At 40.4% G+C, this 21559-nt stretch overlaps 1 protein-coding gene across 23 annotated transcripts in view; it reads right to left on the reverse strand.

Moving 5' to 3' along the window:
- Positions 1 to 21559, reverse strand: part of RIMS2 (regulating synaptic membrane exocytosis 2) — a 786041-nt gene that overhangs the window by 423397 nt on the left and 341085 nt on the right. For all 23 annotated transcript variants that reach the window (XM_043507439.1, XM_043507441.1, XM_043507440.1 and 20 more), the window contains one exon: positions 16793 to 17718. In XM_043507439.1, the coding sequence (XP_043363374.1) occupies positions 16793 to 17718 (926 nt within the window). The remainder of the gene's footprint in view (positions 1 to 16792; positions 17719 to 21559) is intronic.

Below are 21559 nucleotides of genomic sequence, written 5' to 3' on the forward strand. Positions count from 1 at the left end.
AGAACTCTGAATAGATCCTGATGGGTTCTATTACTTGCTCTGCCTCCTCTGGCAAGTCACTTAAAAAGGACACCGTCAAATTGACATCCAGTCAGTTAAAAAAAAAAAAGTTAAAAAACAGTTTCAGGCACTCCACCTGGCTTGATTTTCCCTGACAATTTTGGTGGATTTACAAGCAAAATTCCTGTTTATAAAATGTGTTTCACTCCTCTGTTGCTGTGTTAAAGACCCACCCAAATAACAGGAAAAAAACCTGGCTAATCATAAAGGGAAACGGAAACTGACTATATATAAAGTGCATAAAGTAAACAAATGGAAAAACAGAGAAAAATCTAATTTTTCTCTAATCTCTTTTAGCTATAGTAATCTTAGATTATTCTTGCAACAACAGGTTGTAAAATATTTTCAGAAAGAAGTTTTCTTTTTATGCTGATGGTCTCCCTTTAGCTTCTCTATGTCTCAGTTTGCTCCTTTGTAAAATTGATAACATTTATCCACATCATAAAAAGTTTTAACCAAATCAGTAAAATGCAATGTAGCTCTTAAGGAAAGGTAGCAGAAATTAGAGAGGAGGATTATTGTATCTGCTGCAGTAGCAAAAGAGAAGCCTCCATAGAAGATCTGTTCTATTCAGCATTAGTTATAGTGGATACAATTGAGAGGATCTTTATTATTGACCAACCTTGGGTCTATGTAAATGGGCATAGTATTTGATCTGAGGCAACTGATTAGATAATTATCCAAAAATAAGCACTTTTCAGAATCACAAAATATGCTTTCCATACTGTAAGGAGTGCGGTTTTGTATGCTATTAATATAGATTTATTTCATCAGTCTGAGATTTAGTTATACATCTTTAGTCATAAACATCCAAGAAACAAATTTCATCTCTCACAATTCAGCAATATATTTGTTTGAAAAATTAAATTATACATCCTGCTGTAGTTTGCTTTTTTCAAGTATGTCAGATTTGCAGGGTAAAGCCTCAAGGTCCAGATTTTCAAAAAGGTTTAACATTCAACATGTTGAGAACATTTGAAAATTTTCCCCTAAATGTACTGAAATGCTAAAATCCCAAGTAATTCTAGAACTCCTGGAATCTGTAGCATGAAAGCATTTCTGTTATTGGTAGTGTATCATCTATCATCTGGGTCAGCACACACAGATGGCCCAATGTCATACAATTATTTTTAGAGAGTTGGATGTAGAGGGGCCTTTCTTGTTGTTATAGAAATATACTGATGTATATAAATATGGTCAAGGAACATGCAGTAGAAAATAGTCATGGAGCATTGTGATGAAAACTGCAGTTTGACTTTAATTCATATTATATAACTGATGTCCACATATTCTTGTTTCCAAGTAAACAGATTATATAACTAAAGCCCTCAAAGAGAATCATAATCTAAATGTTCATTACAGCATCTAATGTGCCAGTGGAACAATTTTTAATGAAATTTTTCTTAAGAATATTATTGAACTATAAATGTTCATTAAGAATTACTATGTGACTCCAGTCTGGACAAAGTTTCAATGTGGAACTCAAGTTATTTTCATATCCACTAATTTAATTTATCTTTATAAATCTACAACAGTCAGTCACTACATCTTCACATACAGAACACTGAATTAATACAGGTTGTTTAATGAAATTTTCCATTGACACCAGATTAAAAAAGTAATCCAGGATCTGCACCACAATGTGCTCTAGAATAACCTGTAAATCTCTGTGCTTGCAAGTGGTGCTCACCATGTACTTGGCAATGAACTATTAAATACAAAATCTGAAGCGGTGGAATCAAATACATTTGATAGAATAACTGATTACCAATATAACAGCATATTCCAGCACACATGGCAATTCACCAGGTTAATCTGAAGTGTGTAAAGTATTTTCTTAATAATCTCTTAAAATGTGGAATCTTGAAGTTGCACCAGTCACATTATTGCCTAAACTAAATGTCTTTATAATGGGACTAAAAAGGAAAGCAACAAGAGAGAGAGCAAACACAAATTCTGTAGAGGAAAAAGAAATATTGAACAGTGCCAAGATCTGAATAAGTAATACTAAGTGGAAGCACACTGCTAAGCAAGAAATGCAAATCTCTCTTTAAGGATCTCAAACAATTTTTTATCCTCTCTCTTTAATCTTGTAATAGCTTCAAATACAATGCCCAAACATAATCACCTAGTTTTTATGACAAACACAGCACCTGTACTTTATACTCCATACTTCTGGATTTACTGTAATATGACTATTTTACATCAGAAGCTGATAAATTCTATCACAAACACTTCCAGAAATAAAACAAATTATAGCTGTCAAGTGCATTCACCTTTTCAATTTCAAATCGATTTGAAGAACAGTGCTGTAACTGAGATGAGGACCGAATTTCTATCTTATTCCACCATAAAATCTCATCTGAAGACACCATTTAAGCAAACAAAAACACAAAAGCAGAAGTTAAACAAAAAGACAATATAATACCAAACACATTTCTCTCATTCTTGAAGGTGTCTTTATTTGCTTTCTGCTACAGTACACTATGCTGTCCTTAACCTTTCTGTGACAAACAGGATTAGTTCAGAAGCATATCCAGAAAATGTTAGCGTATCACATTTAAACTTTCACACTCAGGGGAAACGTCTATTCTGATGTAGTCGGTGTCTAATACATGTCAAAATATATTTCTCCACAACATAACTGCTGTTAGGATATAGATATTCAGGCCTGTCTGTAAAGGCCTATACTCTAACAATGTAGGTATGTGTTTATCATTTAGCTAGTAATAGAGGTATACAAGAAAGAATCTGTGTAAGGGCCTTCTCTCACTGTGACAGTCTGAAGCCCTGTTCTTAGGCTAAGGCCTTTGGCTAAGCAGCAGAGGCAGCCACAAGCTGGGAAGCGATCGGTCACATCCTCACACTCCAAACTAATATGGGGCTGTTAGGAAGGTGATCCGATCTATCACCTCCAGAGAAAGGGAAGAGCCTAGAAGATGTAAAAGGAAATTTAGGTTGATAGTTTTCTGTCTGGTAAGAACTCACTTATCAATAGACACAGCTGGGAAACCCTTATGTCTTTATAGATGTAGTTGTGAAATCCTCACTTCTGTATTGTTTTGTTGTTATAGTTCCTACTTTGCTATGGTTTATTTGCATGGTCTCTGTCTGGTTCTGTGATTGTTTCGGTCTGCTGTATAATTAATTTTGCTGGGTGTAAACTAATTAAGGTGGTGGGATATAATTGGTTAGCTAATCATGTTACAATATGTTAGGATTGGTTAGTTAAATTTCAGTAGAATGACTGGTTAAGGTACAGCTAAAAATATTACTATATAAATTAGGGGCAAACAGGAAGTAAGTTGGGATTCGAAAATAAGGAAAAAGGAACTTGGATGTAAGCTTGCTGGAAGTTCACCCCAATAAACATCGAATTGTTTGCACCTTCGGACTTTGGGTATTGTTGATCTCTGTTCATGCGAGAAGGACCAGGGAAGTGGGAGAGTGAAGGAATAAGCTCTTTAAAACTAACTACCAATTTGACAAACTGCAACATCTCAATTTTATCCACAAAGATTTGGTAATTACTTTATGTAATATTTTTTTCCTTTTATTGAAAAAAAAAAACATTGCAATTACTGCAAGACTCTTGTACTTTACCCCCCAAAATTGGAGTTTTTCTATCAAATGAAAATACTGAACCAGAGTGGAGAAAAAAATGTATTGATCATATGAAATATATTATCCTCCCACAAAAAAACCACCCCCCCAAAAAAATAAAACTGAAATCAAGAAGCACACGAAATCACTACAAACATTTCTCTCAGTTGAAAACACAAATTTATAAAAGAAAAACAAAACTTCAAAACATGTATGTTTTGTTTTCTTCTGAAGAAAATACTACTGCTGATTACAATATAGGACAAGATTTTCATAAATAGGTGCCATATTAACACACCTAAAATGCATGGCCTGACTTTCAAAATTACTGAACATCCTGCAGCTCCCATTGACTGCTGGATACTCAGCACTTTGGAAAAATGTTATTTTATTACTTTACAGTAGTTGAAACTGAGGCATGGTTAAGAGATTTCCCTAAGGTCATATAAAGAATCTGTGGCAAAGACAGAAATAGAATCCAGATCTCCACACTTCCAGTCCTAGATTTTAACCACTACACCATATTTTCATGTATTGCAGTGTCAGGGTACACAGCATGCAAAGGAACATCCCTTCTCAGACGCAAAGCACTCTGCATTTTGGATCATTGCAAGATTAAGCAAAAACTGAAATTAATTGTTAGTCAGCCTCTTTTAAATCAGTTAATTAAAATAAAAATATACCTGCAAGATTTCTGAAGGCTTTGGATGGGTAAAACAATTATACTGCCTCACATTCCTTCATAATTTAATATCTTTACCACTTAAATGTCCCCCTACTGAGGCACTTGAGACGCTACACAATTTTCAAAACCACAGGTGCTCAAGACACTCTCTTGCAATTCATAGCTGTTACATGGATGTTAGCCTTGTTGCAAAGAACTGAAACAGTAGGCCTGATTCTAAATCTAATTTAAATCAGTGAAAATAAAGAATAACTCCTTTGAAGCTGGTGCTATACAGATGTAAAACTGGTATAAGTGCTATCAAAATCAGGCACATTGTCACTTAAAATTTTGAAGTGAGATCACTGGCAAGTACATTGCCACAGAGAAATAATATTCCCTTTTTGCTTCCCATTGTTCAAACAAGGAAAACATTCACTGCTCTTGTAGTAGCACTCAGCAATATAAAGTAAGCTTTTTTCTCCTCAAGCAATGAGCAAAACTATCAGTTTCAAAATGACAAAAATAAATTGTTTCCAAGTGGATATTAGTCTACTGAAAATTAAATATTGCCTGCACTTCACAAGTTGTTTTGTTTTAATTTTGCAAATGTAGAGAATTGCAGTAGAACATTAGTCCCTAATTCTGCAGTCAGTTCTGCGTATTTGTGCACCTTTGCATATCCACAGAACCCCACTGACACCAATGTAATGCAATTCACCTCACAACCTTTAGTGAGGTAAGCATTGTTAGTTAAATTTTGGAAATAGGCACAATGAGGCAATAGTAGGTTAAGTGACTTGTCCAAGGTCACAGTGCAAATAACTGGCAAAGCTAGGAAAATAACTGAGTCCTGGATTTTTCTCCATGTGCGTGTGTGTGAACACAACCACCTGTGTTCTGTAGCCTTCACCCAATTTTCTTTTAATAATTAAAATGTTATTAAAATATTACGATGTAACAATATAAAGAGATCATAGCACAGAAGTATATTTGTCTTTTTTTTTATTTTTATTTTATTTCTACAATAATAAAAAGGGCACTTATCCAGAGCTCTATGAGATCCTCATACAGTTTAAAAACAATTACATTAAACAGCAGTCAACAGAACTCAACCCCCCTATGAAATATAAAACACAAACCTCACCTCTGTGACACCTCCACAGCAACCTATGCAAATAGATGCAGCCTCCATCATGCCCTGAGAGCTAACAATTTCAAACAAAAAAGACATGGACCATTGCAACAGATGCCTCACCCCAACCTAAAGATGCAAAAGATAATTGTCAGTCCATGTCAAAGGCCTCGTTTTTAATTGTCTCACTTCCAGTCCTATCACATCCCAAACACTAGATCCAAAGCATGGCCAGCTACGTGAGTTGAGCCAGTACCCAAGTAGGATAGCTCATGGTCATCATGGTGACCATGAAATCCTTAGCCAATTCTAAGGATTCCTCATCCACGTGGCTGTTGAATTCACTAAGCACATCAGCCTCAATCTAGGGTTGCCAGGCGTACAGTTTTCGACCAGAATGCCTGGTCAAAAAGGGACCCTGGCAGTATCGGTCAGCACAGCTGACCAGGATGCTAAATATCTGGTTCGCAGAAGTGGGGCGGGCAGGCTCCGTGCCCAGCTCTGCGTGCCTCCTGGGAAGTGGCGGCATGTCCCTCCAGCTCCTAGGCAGAGGGCAGCCATGGGGGGCTTCCGCATGCTGCTCCCACCTGCAGACGCCATCCGTAGCACTGGCTCCGCAGCTCCCATTGGCCATGAACTGCACCCTGAACTTCCTCCTGCACACCAACCCCCTGTCCCATCCCTGAGACTCCTTCCACACTCCAAACCCCTCGGCCCCAGCCCGGACCCCCCTCCTGCACCTAAACCCCACATCTCTGGCCCCACCTCCAGCCACAGCCAGAGCCCCCTCCCACAGACCAACTGCCTGCCTCAGCCCTGAGCCCCCTCCAACACCCTGAACCCCTCATTTCTGGCCCCACCTCAGAGCCTGCACCCCCAGACCAGAGCCCACACCCACTCTAACACTCCAACCTCCTGCCCCAGCCCGGAGAGCCCTCCCACACTCTGAACCCCTCGGCCCCACCACCCAGCCCAGAGCCTCCTCCTGCACTCCAAACCCCTCATCCCTGGCCCCATGCCAGAGCCCTCACACCCTCCCGCACCCCAACCGCCTGCCCCAGCCCAGTGAAGATGAGCGAGTCAGCGAGGGTGGGGAAGAGTGAGCAACAGAGGGACAGGGACAAAGTGAGTGGGGGCAGGGCCTTGGAAAAGCGACGGGGATGGGCAGGGACTCGGGGAAGGGACAGGGCAAGGTGTTTGGTTTTCTGCAATTAGAAATGCAAACTATTTGTATGCATGTATCATTTTTTTATTCGAAGTTATGAATATTGGCTATGTACTTGTTTAATTTTAAGTAGCCTCAGTGAAGCAGTTGGTCAGTTTCCTGAGAAAAGACTATTCTCAGTAAGTGCCCAATCAAGAAACACTTGAGCTAACAATGAACTTGGAGATGCCAATCCACATCTGAGCTTTCCCAGGAATGTGACCTGGCTGGTAAGGGACTCAGTCATGCATGGGCATGTGACTTGCCCATGTGACTCCAAAACTCCATCTTGGAGCTGAATTCTGCATAGGAGAGAGGAGAGGGTCTCCACCCACAAGAGAAAGTCTATTTAAGCCCCTGGGAGACCCCTCCATTTTGTCTTCATCTGGTTTAAGAGATTGCCTCTCTACCCCAAAGGATACATGAAAGAAACTGAAACAAATGACAGTAGGTGAGTGTGGGGTGTGAGTGATTGCTGGACCCAGACTAGAAGGAGCCTAGTCTGTAAAAGAAGCTTACTGAAACATCTCTGAGGGTGAGATTTGGTCTGTAATCATTTCCTTACTGTATTAGGTTCAGACTTGGGTGTTTTATTTTATTTTGCCCGGTAATTCGCTTTATTCTGTCTGTTATTACTTGGAACCACTTAAATCTTACTTTTTGTATTTAATAAAATAACTTTTTACTTATGAATTAACCCAGAGTATGCATTAATACCTGGGGGGGGGAAGAGACAGCTGTGCATAGCTCTCTATCAGTGTTATAGAGGGCAAACAATTTATGAGTAAAATGGATTTATTTGGGAGTTTGGACCCCATTGGAAGCTTGGCATCTGAATGTTGGAAACTGGAACATTTCTAAAGTTGTTTTCAGTTAAGACGGAAGCTTTTGGGGGATGTTGTTCAGACCTGGTTCTTTTTTTTTTTTTTTTTTGTAGCAGGCTAGCATGTCTAGCTCAAACAAAGCAAGGTTCTGAGGCACCGAGCTGCCAGGAAAAATGGGCTCAGAGGTAGTCTCAGCACATCAGTTGGCAGTCCCAAGGGGGTTTCTGTGATCCAGCCCATCACAAATACATCAAAACATAACTAACAATGTGTTTGTACATGCTTTGCTATTATGTGGCTGTGTTTGTGTGTTCTATTTAAATTTATTATGCAAATCAAAACTGATACAATGATTTTATTAAAATATTGTTTTATCTTGCTCATTTTAACAAGGTAACTATTCATATCACAGAGTGCTAGAAGCAGATGAATACTCACTTTCTTAAGGACCACCCTGCTCTTCTGTGGGATCACTATGTGTATGGGATAGGAAACTGAGTGAGTTCTCATATATGAAGTTCCCATTACATTATTTCACTAAAGGGGATTATGTAGTGATAAGGGACCCTGGCACCGCAGACTGGGCCGTTAAACATCAAGTTGGCGGTGGTGTGGGTCTTAGGCAGGCTAGTCCCTATCTATCCTGGCACCATGCTGCACCCCGGAGGTGGCCAGCAGGTCCGGCTTCTAAGCAGGGGGGAGCCACAAGGCTCTGTGAGCTGCTCGAACCCCGAGCACTGGCTCCACACTCCCATTGGCCAGGAACTGTGGCCAAAAGGAGCTGGGAGGCAGTGCCTGCAGACCTACTGGCCACTTCCAAGGTGCAGCATGGGGGCCAGGACTGGCAGGGAAACTGCCTTAGCTCTGCTGTGCTGCTGACTTGGAGCCATCCAAGGTAAGCCCATCTCCAACCCCCTGCCCAGAGCCCTCAAACCCCTCATCCCCAACCTCACCTCAGAGCCTGCACCCCCAACCCAGAGCCCATACCTCCTCCCACACCCCAACCCCCTGCCTCAACCCACAGCCCCTTCCCACATTCCAAATCTATTGGCTTTCCCCCCCAGCCTGGAGCCCCCTCCTGCACCCCAAACTCCTCATCCCCGAGCCCACACCTCCAACTGGAGCTCTCACCCCTGCCACACCCCAACTTCCTGTCCCAGCCCAGAGCCCCCTCCTGCACCCTGAAACCATTTCTGGCCCCACCCCGGAGCCCACACCCCCAGTTACAGCCCTCACCCCCTCCCGTACCCCAATCCCCTGCCCCAGCCCAGTGAAAGTGAGTGAGGGTGGGGGATAGTGAGCCACCAAGGGAGGAGGAATGTAGTGAGCGGCAGGCAGGGCCTCGGGGAAGGGGTGGTGCTAGGGTGTTCAGTTTTATGCGATTAGAAAGATGGCAGAGTATTTAGCATATGGAACCCACAGATATTCCTAGATCCCTGTGAATCTTGGGGGATCTAACAGAGGCTAGCACCAAACACACAGAAGCCCTGTACCACTGCACTGACTCCCAGCCCCTCCAGCCTTTTTAACAGTGTGGCCTAATTTCCAAGAGCGGTCACTGCCCTAAGAATTTGTCTCCCCACCCCCTGATGGTTTTAACATTGCAAGATGGAAGCCACTTAAGTTAATGCTGACATAGACAGTCAACATAACTTAGCCTGGGAATCATTTGAGCGAGGTTGGAATGGAGACTTCTGCAAAGACTGTCCATATCTTGGCCCAGCTCTAACTCCTTCCAGGCACAGATTTTGAGCTCCTCACTTTGGAGGATTATGGGAATCATATCTGCAGCAATAGTGGCAGATCCCATTCCACTGAATGCAAACAGAATGGTCAATTTGTCCTAAAAGCTACTATTAGGGCCTATATTATTTTTACAAATGTTACGAATAAGTAGTACTATGATAGGGATAGGATACAGAGGGCCCTAAACAAATTAGAGGATTGGGCCAAAAGAAATCTGATGAGGTTCAACAAGGACAAGTGCAGAGTCCTGCACTTAGGACGGAAGAATCCCATGCGCCGCTACAGACTAGGGACCAAATGGCTCAGCAGCAGTTCTGCAGAAAAGGACCTAGGGGTTACAGTGGACGAGAAGCTGGATATGAGTCAACAGTGTGCCCTTGTTGCTAAGAAGGCCAATGGCATTTTGGGCTGTATAAGTAGGGGCATTGCCAGCAGATCGAGGGATGTGATCGTTCCCCTCTATTCAACATTGGTGAGGCCTCATCTGAAGTACTGTGTCCAGTTTTGGGCCCCACACTACAAGAAGGATGTGGAAAAATTCAAAAGAATCCAGCAGAGGGCAACAAAAATGATTAGGAACACATGACTTAGGAGGAGAGGGTGAGGGAACTGGGATTGTTTAGTCTGCGGAAGAGAAGAATGAGGGGGGATTTGATAGCTGCTTTCAACTACCTGAAAGGGGGTTCCAAAGAGGATGGAGCTAGGCTGTTCTCAGTGGTAGCAGATGATAGAACGAGGAGTAATGGTCTCAAGTTGCAGTGGCGGAGGTTTAGGTTGGATATTAGGAAAAACTTTTTCACTAGAAGGGTGGTGAAGCACTGGAATGTGTTACCTAGGGAGGTGGTGGAATCTCCTTCCTTCGAAGTTTTTAAGGTCAGGCTTGACAAAGCCCTGGCTGGGATGATTTAGTTGGGGATTGGTCCTGCTTTGAGCAGGGGGTTGGACTAGATGACCTCCTGAGGTCCCTTCCAACCCTGATATTCTATGATTCTATGTTCGTTCTAGGACTGAACATTAGGGAAGTAGTGAGAGTCTCATTGTTCACTTTGCCACAGTTAATACTGTGACAACTTTTAATTTTATGAACATTGTCGCTCAGGGGCTTGTAACTAGGCTCCAAAAATTGGTGTAATCTTGAGAGTTTTCTCTGGGTTTCTGGCTTTTTAAAACCAATTTAAAGCATACCTAAAAGCACACCTAAACATTCAGCTTGTTAGAGAGACAAAGTGGGTGAGGTAATATCCTTCATTGGACCAACTTCTGTTGGTGAGAGAGACAAGCTTTCTAGCCACACAGAGCTCTTCATTTCTTCATGTTGTGGAAAAAGGAAGCAAAACTTAAAGGCGACATCTACTTTCTGAACAAATTCAAGAAACCAAATATCATCCCCTGAGATCTTACTATATAACCCTCTGACATCCACCTTGTCTCTCTAATATCCTGGGACCAATATGGCTACAGTTACCCTCCATTCACCTTGTTGTAAAACCATATAATTAAAAAAATAGTTTAGCAGTTTAGAATCTTTTTTTTTTACAACTCACATATGATTTGATAAGAACACTGACATCTGAGGAACTGTTTTTATCTAACTAGCTATTAGCTTTTGTTCCTGTAATTTAGGGAAAATATCAATGTGTGTAAAATTTAGGATCCAAATGTTGTTGCTGTACATATTCTAAACCTTTTCTATCTGAAATGGCACATGTATTTTCTTATTTAAAGTTCCTTATTTAAAGTTCTTATTTAAAGTTCCTTATTTAAAGACTTATTTAAAGTCTGCCCTCCAGATATGGCCTTTTGACATCAGACAGCCTGCTACATCATCCCCTCAGGACTGACAGCAGTGTTGGAAAAGGAGGCATGACCTAGCAATCTCACAGACCTGAGATGTGCAGAAAATGAGAGTGAAGGCTCCATGAATCTCAGACCCTGTCCTCAGTTGGATCCCACTGCTCCTGACCAATCCTCCCAATTAATGCCAGCACCCGACCAGCACTCACCTTCACTCTACGATTTGTTAAAGCCGCAGAATGGAAGTTGCAGCTTCTTGTGCTGACAGTAACTTAAAAGGCAAATTGCACTGAAAGCTCTAAAGCCCTATCAGGGAAGTTACTGTATTCAGCAACTTTGTATTCCCCACAAATCTACCCTACTCTAGTTGAATTTGACATATCCCACCTGGCAGTAATGGAGCTGAACTTCTATATGGGAACTGGATAAATAGGGGCTGGAGGCAGTGGTGCACTGGTGGAGAACACTACCACCTTTTCCCTGCACATATTCTCTAACTTCTCACCTTCCTCTATACAATTAGGTCACAGTTATGACCCCCTGCCCCAGTTTAGAACTCCCTATCGTACCCTAACTCCCTCCCAGAACCCTAATCCCCACCCCAACCCCAACCCCTTGCCCCAGGATGGAACTCTTTCCCACACCCAAACTCCCCCCCTGTAGCCCGCACCTCCTCCTGCACTCCAACTCCCCATCCCAGCCCTGAGCCCCCTTCCACACTCCGAACCCCTCAGTCCCAGCCCGGAGCCCCCTCCTGCACTCCAAAACCCTCAGCCCTGGTTTCAGCATACTTGTTTAGCTCTGGACCAAACAGCTGATGCAGGAGCAGACTTAGAGAAACAGGCTGAGACCAGGGCATATGTGGTGCTGCATCTTCTGGGAGAAGCAGGCCCAAAGACACCCCAGACCTGGGGCTGTGGACTGGTCTAGGGAACAGGCTGGGGCATGGCCACATGGGAGAGTGGCCCAGACCCAGCAGTGGAGCCTTGACCATCATAGTAACTATAGAGACAGATACCAGACAATGTAGCAGAGACCTTGGTTCATGAAAGATTTTAAATTTTCTTATTTTACCATTTTTGTAATTACTTTTATGAAAAAGGAAAAATAATGCTAAGGCAATAATCAATATAAGCCATGGAATTCTAAAGGAAAGGCTGATGTCCTCGCCTTAATTTGTACCATGAAGCTCGATCAGCTTTAAGTTAAAAGTGGGGTGCAGAAACAAATGCAATGCCTGGTTTAAATCATACAATTTACCATTATTTATATAATTTGACATCTAGTTAGAAAGTGAAACATATTGATAAATCTAACACATACTCTATACGTAGACACTATACTTACTTCATTGCCAGAATATTAACATAGATTAAGTTCCATAAAATATGTTTTATATTTGTATATTCCCTTCCCCCCATTGACTGAGATTAAATCAAATACTGAAAACCAAAGACATTCAATACTCCTTTAAACACTCATCCTTCTGCCGTTACATGCACACAGAGCCAGCCTTTCAGGCCTATGGCTGCGGGTCATAACTGCTTTTGGGCCTAAAATGGCAATGCTAATTTCAGATTTTTCTCAGAAAAATAAAAAAGTCAGTTTCTAGCCCCTTCACATAAAAGGACTTCTCTGAAAATGTAAAATGACTGAAAGAGCTGAAAGTTTGTCAGTGCAATTTTTCCTAACGTTGTGGATTATTCACAGAATTCACTGGCAGGTGTTTGGGGCCTGTAAAACTCTCAGCCACAGATCACTCAATTCTGAGAGGACACTGGAACAATTCATAGATATAAGAGGCTGCTAGAGCAAGCTCTGTCATAGCAAAATTCTGACCTCTGAGCAGGTTCTTCTGTTTAGTTGTCAATATTGCCTGTGGTGAAAAGACAGGAAAGCTCAGCAATGCAAGAGATTGCCTTATGCAATGCACCAAGCATACAACTGAGAGACCAAAGTACTACTGCATTCTAATCCTAGTTCTGACACCACCTACCTCTGTGGCCTCAATCAAGTCACTTAAATGTTCTGCCTTAAGGTTTGATGATCCTTGTACAAAGGGACATAAAATCCATCCTAATGGAATGGTTGAGGATTCCCCTGGTGTGGGGGATCTTCAGAGAGCATAAAATGGGCATATTTTATTTGGGGCTAATTTTGTTGGAGCAGCCAAGACATTTGGAAAACTTGCAATAGAAGGGGTATGTACATATGTGCTTGGGTTTTAGCTAGGTTTTTATGGAGAATTCTCTGTGACAGATGCTTGCATAAGATTCGGAGTGAAGGCTTTAAGTCCAGCGAGAATGCGTGCTGTTTATGAAAATGAAAATAATTACTCAAGTAGTATGTGCTATATAGTATGTGAATTGTGTATATTAACTCACTCAAAGTCAACTCATAAAACATTTTTTTTCTTATGGCATTTTTGTAGGAATTAGTGCACATATATATTAAATGGATGCATTATTTAGCTTCACTTATTACCTGAATGTCAGATTAAATAGGCCATTTTTAATAATATAATTCAGTTTCTTTGATAGCTAAGCTAATCTTTTGATTCCAGAGAATTCTAGTATTATTTTATATCATATTTCCCAAGATACACTAAGTGCACATTTCATTAATATTTTCATTCTAGCCACTACATTGGGTCATCTCCCTGTTAGGTTAAGTCATAAACATTAGGGATGAAATCTTGACCCCACTGAAGTCAACGGGAGCGTTGCTATTGATTTAAAGGGGGCCAGGCTTTCACTCTAGGAATTTAAATGTAAACCCTACTGCACCTAACTGAATTATTTGATTCTTGGAACCAGAATTTCTGTAAGCCCCAGAGCTAGATATAGAGGGATGGAACTCTCTGTTTCCTCCTGTAACCTAGCCCTGGTTGGCACCATCAACACCTGTCGGAGGGGATACATGTATAAATGTCATTGACTTCATTGGGTAAGTTCAGCTGAGTTATTCAGATCTTTACTGTCATAACTGAGATAAGATTTAGCATCTCAATATCTGTAAAGCTATTTGTATCATAAGATTGTAGGATTGTCACTCTGTGTGTCACTCTGAAGCCTAGAATGTCTATTGAGTCAGAGTGAAGCTGCAAGCATAGTTTAGAGATCTTTTTGTTCAAAATATCACCAAGTTCAGTCATCATTGGGCTCTGCCGTCTGTTACTGTCCAGTTTTTAAGTTCTCAGCCATTTTGACTTCACAAATTACACCCCTGCAGTGTACAGCTTCAGTAAGTATGTATCTATGCATGCCAAGAGTTCTAGACTATTGTGACATCAAAGGTAACTCAACCACCACCACCCTTACTCTACAACAAATTTGCAGGCAACAATTGCATTGGCTGTATGAAGGAGACTGCACAGACGGGGGATTACTTGGTCCAATTGAGACAGCTGTGCAACAGCATGGGCTTTCAGCTTTCTGGATAATAATATTAGCAAAAAGTTTCCTGATCTCAACTCACAAAATTGGCTAGGTGTTGCCACTCTATAAAAGGCAAACTGGAATGAATGTTCTGGTTTCCTATTCCTAGCAGTTAATATATTGATCACTACTATTAAAGAACCCAAAATATTTATGAGCAGTTAGGTGAAGATAATATTACAACTCATTGAAATAATATTAATAAAAAGTAAGTTACAAAGTTAATACAACCATTATACTTTATACCAACTCAGAAAATGTATGAAGTTACGTGATATAAATATTAGCTTGATTCTTCTCTTACTCTAATTTTGCATTTGTGTATTATATTGGTATCTGTGGAGTTCTTCCTGTTTACACCAATGTAATGTCAGACCCTCTTTCTACCAAAGACAAAACATCTGTCAGTGTTGGCAGGGATAGAAAAAACAATCTGTGGAAAGAAAAATGGTAATTTTTATGCTGGAAAATATTTAGCACTATGATACAACTTAACAACAGGAATTCTTGCCTAAGTATTCAAAAGTTCCTGTGTGATTTGTGTGTGTGGAACATCTGATGTTCATGTGTAAATCTTGTGCAATGTATCTAACTGTCTCTCTAAAGACTTGTGCAACCATTAGAATCTTAACAACTTTTGCACATGCATCCAGTATTGATGAAGTGTCTGTTGGGTGCATGAAAAAATATTCACACAATTTGAAAATCTAGATCTGTATATATAATTCTTCATACAGCCAGCTAAATATTTAATTAAAAATACTTGTCTGTTTTAAGGTCTTTCCTCTCAGAGCCCTGCAGGTTCCCTTTTTCTTCCCCTCCTTCATAAACTCTATTCTCAAGACTCCACCTTATGGTCGTCATTCTTCTGACTGAGAGCTGGATATTTTATTTAGAAAATATCAAATAAATGTTGCTCCTGAACAACACAAAGCACTTCTCTTCTTGAAATAAGCGCTGCCCAGGGTCCGCACCCCACACCTGTTCACATACCTCAACCCCTGTCCCAGACATGAGTCCCCTCCCACAGTCCAAACCCCTCGGCCCCAGCCCGGAGCCCCCTCCTGCACCTCAAACCCTTCAGCCCCAGCCCTTAGCCTGCACCCCCAGCTGGAGCCCTCACCCCGTACACCTCAACCTCCTGCCCCGCCCAGAGCCCCCTCATGCATCCTGGAGCTCTCATTTCTGGCCCAAGCCCAGAGCCTGCACCCCCTCCCACACTCCAACCCCTGCCCCAGCCCGGAGCCCCCCCTACCACACTCCAAAACCATTGGCCACACCCGCAGCACAGGGCCCCCTCCTGAACCCCAAACCCTTCATCCCTGGCCCCATTCCGGAGCCCTCACCCTCTCCTGCCTCACCCAACTTCCTACCCCATCCCAGTGAAAATGAGCGAGTGAGCGAGGGTGGTAGAGAGCAAGTGACGGAGAGATGGGGGATGGAATGAGTGGAGGCAGGGTCTTTGAGAAGGGGTGGGGCAAGGATGGAGCCTTGGGTAAGGGGTATGGCAGCAGTGTTCAGTTTTCTGCAATCAGAAAGTTGGCAACTGTAAGCACTATTGAGAGTCCCCGACCAGTTCTGCTGTTCTGACTTTTCATCTGCTTTTTACATCAGCATATTCAAACCATTCTAGTCTGTAGTGGGGAAGAAATGTTATTTCTGTAACATTAGATAAGTAGAGTCATTTTTGCATGTGCCTAACAAACAGACAAATTGACTTCCTGTCACACAGAGTGGTCAGATAAGCATTTCTGCTACAGAAACATAAAATTTGTGTGTATGTCTTCTCTGATGCACAGTCCATACCAACCACTAATCTTCACCTCCTCGCCTCTCAGCTAAATAAATTCACATATTTAACAAACAGGGGTCATATTCTTCCCTCTCTTTCATCTATGCAACCACACTGATATCACTCAGCTTTCACAAGCATTACTGAAGGAAGAATTTGGTCCTAAATGTTTTATTGTTTCAGCTAACATCATTAAAAATGTAGTCTTTTGACAGGTTTGTGATTTCATCCAATCATTTGACCAAGAAAATCTTATGTGACAATACAGTTGTCCCTGTCACAAATGAGTAGCATATCCAAATTAATTTATAAACTGTAATGTTCTTCTCCATGTTACCCTTACTGCAATTTGTCATTAAACATATTTCAAAATAAAAAACAAAGCAAAAAAAAAAAAAACCCCACCATGTGAAACTGAAAATCACATGGGAATAGCTATAGATCACATGATTCAATCAAGTATATTAAATAGGATAAAATACAATGGAATAAACAAAGACCCATATTAAATACTGAAAAAAAAATTGTCTTACCTTTTTCACTGACACTTTCACTTTCAATCTCTACATCATCACAGCTCGTATATTCTGGAGTAGAAGCCAATTCTTCTTCTGAGCTGCTCAATGAAACCTGACGCATTTTACCTCCCTTTTTTGTTTTATGTGGCTTTGGTGGCGGAGGCCTGACCGACTCAGATTGATCTGAGCTGAGTGAATCATTCCTTAACATTGTTTCCATTTTTTCACGTTTTGTTTTCCGTACAGCAGAACTGGGATCCAAATGGTGCTGTTTCCTTAATGAATCAGTGCGCCTCATGTCAGGCCTATCCAGAGGAATTGGACTCCTCCTAGGTGTTGGAGGGCTATGATTTGTTGTCCTCTGACGATTGGGACTTGGTCCCTGAGCTTCTCGAGTTCTTTCCACAGAATATGAACGTTGGTTTTCCATGGCAGCTCTGCGCTCAGATATAGATCTTTGCCTTGATGGTCGTTCCATCCTCAGCATAGATATCCGGGACTCCTCCAGTTCAGTGTTGGCCAATGAGGCATCACTGTGTCTTCGTTCATGGCGTGCTCGGGATACTTCAGCGTGGATACGCATTTGTTCTTCATATGGTTGTGGTTTGACAGGATAACGAGCCAAATTAGGATCACTTCGGTATCGTGCCTGGTACTCCTCTTCTCGCCTCTGCCTCTCATATTCCTCTCTGTTCTGCACATCATCTTCCTCTACAGAATACTCTTTGGAACGTCTGTGACTTCTTCTGTTAGAATCTCTGTAGTCACCAAGTTCAGGTTCTTCGTACAGCTGAGACCCACGCTGTGATCGCCTATCTGTATAATCTGATGGTGACCTTGGCATTGCACTGTCTGATGTAGCATACTGTGAATATTCGTCTCTCTCGTCCCTTTGGTCGTATCTTCTGTTCTGATCTCTAGATACTGATGGGCTTCTTTTCCTAAGTAAACAAAGACAAGCAACAAGTAAAAAAATTCTGTCAATACTTTCAATGGATTAAGAAGGTACTGTGGTCAGCAGATGCAAACACAATCATTCCACTGACTTCTTTTCTGATTGCGAGTGTGCTTGCACCTTTTATTTATTTTTATTTTTTTGCAGAAACTTAACAAGAGTATGTCATGTTGTATATTTATTGAAGGTTCATAATTCACAGAAGCCAAAAACATTACAAAGAAAAATGTTAATGTCATAATAATTAAACACCTTTAAAAAATAGAATACAAGTACTTACACGACTTCTACAGCATGACAACCATCTTATGAACTTCTATATTTCCTAATGTAAATTACAAGTCAATGAGATTTTACACTTACCTCAGTAATTTGTTCTAGTTCAACTACTCTTGCAGTTAGGAAGTTTCTTCTAACAGTTAACCTAAATCTCCCTTTCTGAAATTTAAGGCCATTACTACTACTTCTGTCCTCAGGGGTAAAGAAGAACAATTTATCACCCTCCTCTGTATAGAAACCTTTTACGTACCTGAAGACTGTTATGTCCCCCCTCAGTCTTCTCTTCTCCAGTCTAAAGAAACTCATTATTTTCTAATCTTTCCTTGAAGGTCATGTTTTCTAGATCTTTAATAATTTTTGTTGCTCTATTCTGGAGTTTCTCCAATTTATCCACAATTTTAATGAAGAGTGATGCTCATAACTGGACACAATACTCCAGCTGAGGCCTTATCAGTGCTGAGTAGCATGGAAGAATTACTTCTTGTGTCTTACTTACACCACTCCTGCTAATACATCCCAGAATTATATTTGATTTTTTTGCAACAGTATTATGTTGTTGATCCATACTTAGTTTGTGATCCACTCTAATCCCCACATCCTTTTCTGCAATACTCCTTCCTACGCAGTTATTTCCTGTTTCATATTTGTACAATTGATTATTCCTTCCCTACTACAGTATATTTTATTTTTCCTTATTGAACTTCATCCTGTTTATTTCTCCATTTTGTACAGTTTGTCAAAATCATTTTGAATTTTAATCCTGTCTTCCAAAGTGCTTACGATCCCTCCTAACTTGATATCATCTGAAAACTTTACAAGTATACTCTCTAGGCCATTATCCAAATCATTTATGAAGATATGAAGATATTGAATAGAATCAGACCCAGAACTGATGCCTATAGGACCCACACAATATGCCCTTCCAGCTTGATTGTGAGCAATTGATAACTACTCTCTGAGTGTGGTTTTCCAGCCAGTTGTGCACCCACTTTGTAGTAGATTCATCTAGGCTACATTTATCTAGTTTATGAGAAGGTTATGAGAGACAGTATCAAAAGCCCTACAAAAGTCAAGACATACCACATCTACCACTCCTTCCCTATCCACAAGGCTTGTTACACTGTCAAAGAAGGATATTAGGTTGGCTTGACACAATTTGTTCTTGACAATCCATGTTGATTCTTATTACCTTATTTTCTTGTAGGTGCCTACAAACTGATTGTTTGATTATTCGCTCCATTATTTTTCCGGGTACTGAAGCTAAGCTGCCTGGTCTATAATTCCTGGATTGTCCTTATTCCCCTTTTTAAAGATAGGTACTATATTTGCCCTTTTCCAGTCCTCAGTTATGTCTCTCATCCTCCATGAGTTCTCAAAGATAACTGCTAATGCTCAGGGATTTCTTCAGCCAGTTCCTTAAGTATTCTGGGATGTATTTCATCAAGCCCTGCCAACTTAAAGACATCTAACTTGTATTAGAAATTCTTAACTTGTTCCTTCCCATTTTAGCTTTAGATCCTACCCTATTTACACTGCTGTTCTCTATGTTAGTCATCCGAACAATGCTAATTTTTTAGGTGAAAATGAAACAAAAAAGGCATTTAAAACTTCAGTCATCACTTTGTTTTCTCTTACTGTCTTTCCCTCCTCATTTAGTAATGGGCCTGCCCTGTCCCTGCTCTTCCTCTTACTTCCCATGCATTTGTAAATGCTTTCTTGTTATCCTTTATAACCTTAACTAGTTTAATCTCATTTTGTGCTTTGGCCTTTTAAATTTTGTCCCTACATGCGTGGTGTTGTTTTTTTATATTCATCCTTTTTGATTTGAACTAGTTTCCATTTCTTGTATGACTCTTTTCTGAGTTTCAGGTCTTTGAAGATCTCTTGGGTAAGCCAGGGTGACCTCTTACCATACTTCCTATCTTTCGTATTCATAGGCATAGTTTGCTCTTATGCCCTTAATAATGTCTCTTTAAAAAAATTGCCAACTCTTGAACTCTTTTTTCCCCTTAGACTTGCTTCCCAGGGGATCTTTCCTACCAAGTCTTTGAATTTGCTAAAGCCTGTGTTCTTGAAGTCCATTGTCTTTATTTTGCTATTTTCCCTCCTACCATGCATAATCTTTGACCCCTTCCTGGTCTCACAGTGAACCCACACATGTGCCTAGCCCTGTGACTTCACCTCTCTCAGGGTGGAAACTTACCTTATCTCTCTAATATCCTGGGACCAATATGGCTACAACACCACCTTATATATCTGTTGTTATTTTTAGATTAAAAGCTAATTCCCACTGATCATTATGAGCTTCTGTCTAATCCATTCTTTGCCGTTAACTACTTTTAAGATGTCTTATAAAAACCCTTCATTTTGCTCCCCCAGCTAGATGCACTAAGGGAAATCATTACTGCTGTGTTTACAGAAGTACACTGGCACATTCAAAGCTAATATGGCCTTGAGAACGTGTCAATAATTCTGATGTACAACATCCAACTATCAGGTCAAAAAGGCAATATTTGTGGTAATTTTTCTGAAAATTAATACATTTTTTGAAAAGGTCATCCTTTGACTGTAAAGTGAGCACAGATAGCTTGATTTCTGCTCCTTTTAATTAATAAAAATAAATAAAAATATATATAGTATTTTTCAACTTCCAAGTACTTCACAAATATTATATTTAAACATACATGTGAGGCACATTACATAAATATTATCCCAATTTTATTACAGATCTGAAAGCTGAAACAGATTAAAGATGAACTGTGAAGAAAAAAACCCAACAACCTTCACATATGTTTGTTATTAATTCATACTAACATGTTTTTAAAGCTTTCCTTTTTTTTCAGATCTATGACATTTAGTGTGTGTCTCATCCTTACCTTCATATCGGGGGAAATCTTATTTACAGTGTGGTAGTGACATCACTAGTACCATAGAAATTCAAATAGCTCAGCTGTAATCTGAGCTCCTTCTGCTCAAACAGTCAATTTACTTGATTCCTTTCCCCACACCATGCTGGAAAAGTTGGAGGATAAGAACTTAAAGCAAAGTAGAGAAGGAATAATCACCCTCCCTTCTCTGATGGCAATGATTTCAGGGGCTAGAGCCTAAGTCTAATGAGACTCTCATTCATTTGGACTTTTCGCTGAAAGGAAAATCCACAGTTGTATTTTGTTTTTAAATCAGTTCAAGAGTTTTGTGAAGAAACAAAATAGGCTGAGGTAAGTTTCCATTAAATTTTTAAAAGTGACTACACTCAAAAATCCCTTGCAATTCATCAATGCTGCAGTAGAAAGGGTAACTATATCACATTCAGAATTTGTTCTTAGCACTCCCTGGCTCCCAGTTCTGTGTTCAGACCATTAGCATACAGCTTAATTCATTGGTTATGATCTTATTTCGTACTACGTACACTATGTACAGTAAGTGTTGAAAAATTTATGCTTGTAACCCATGTAAAAACAACAGTTTGGGCACTAAATTTATCTGCACAGGCTTACAGTTTTCATACAAGTGAGATGTTATTGCATAGCTAAATATAAAAAGATATA

The sequence above is a fragment of the Dermochelys coriacea genome, chromosome 2 (assembly GCF_009764565.3).
Source record: "Dermochelys coriacea isolate rDerCor1 chromosome 2, rDerCor1.pri.v4, whole genome shotgun sequence".
Lineage (NCBI taxonomy): Eukaryota > Metazoa > Chordata > Testudines > Dermochelyidae > Dermochelys > Dermochelys coriacea.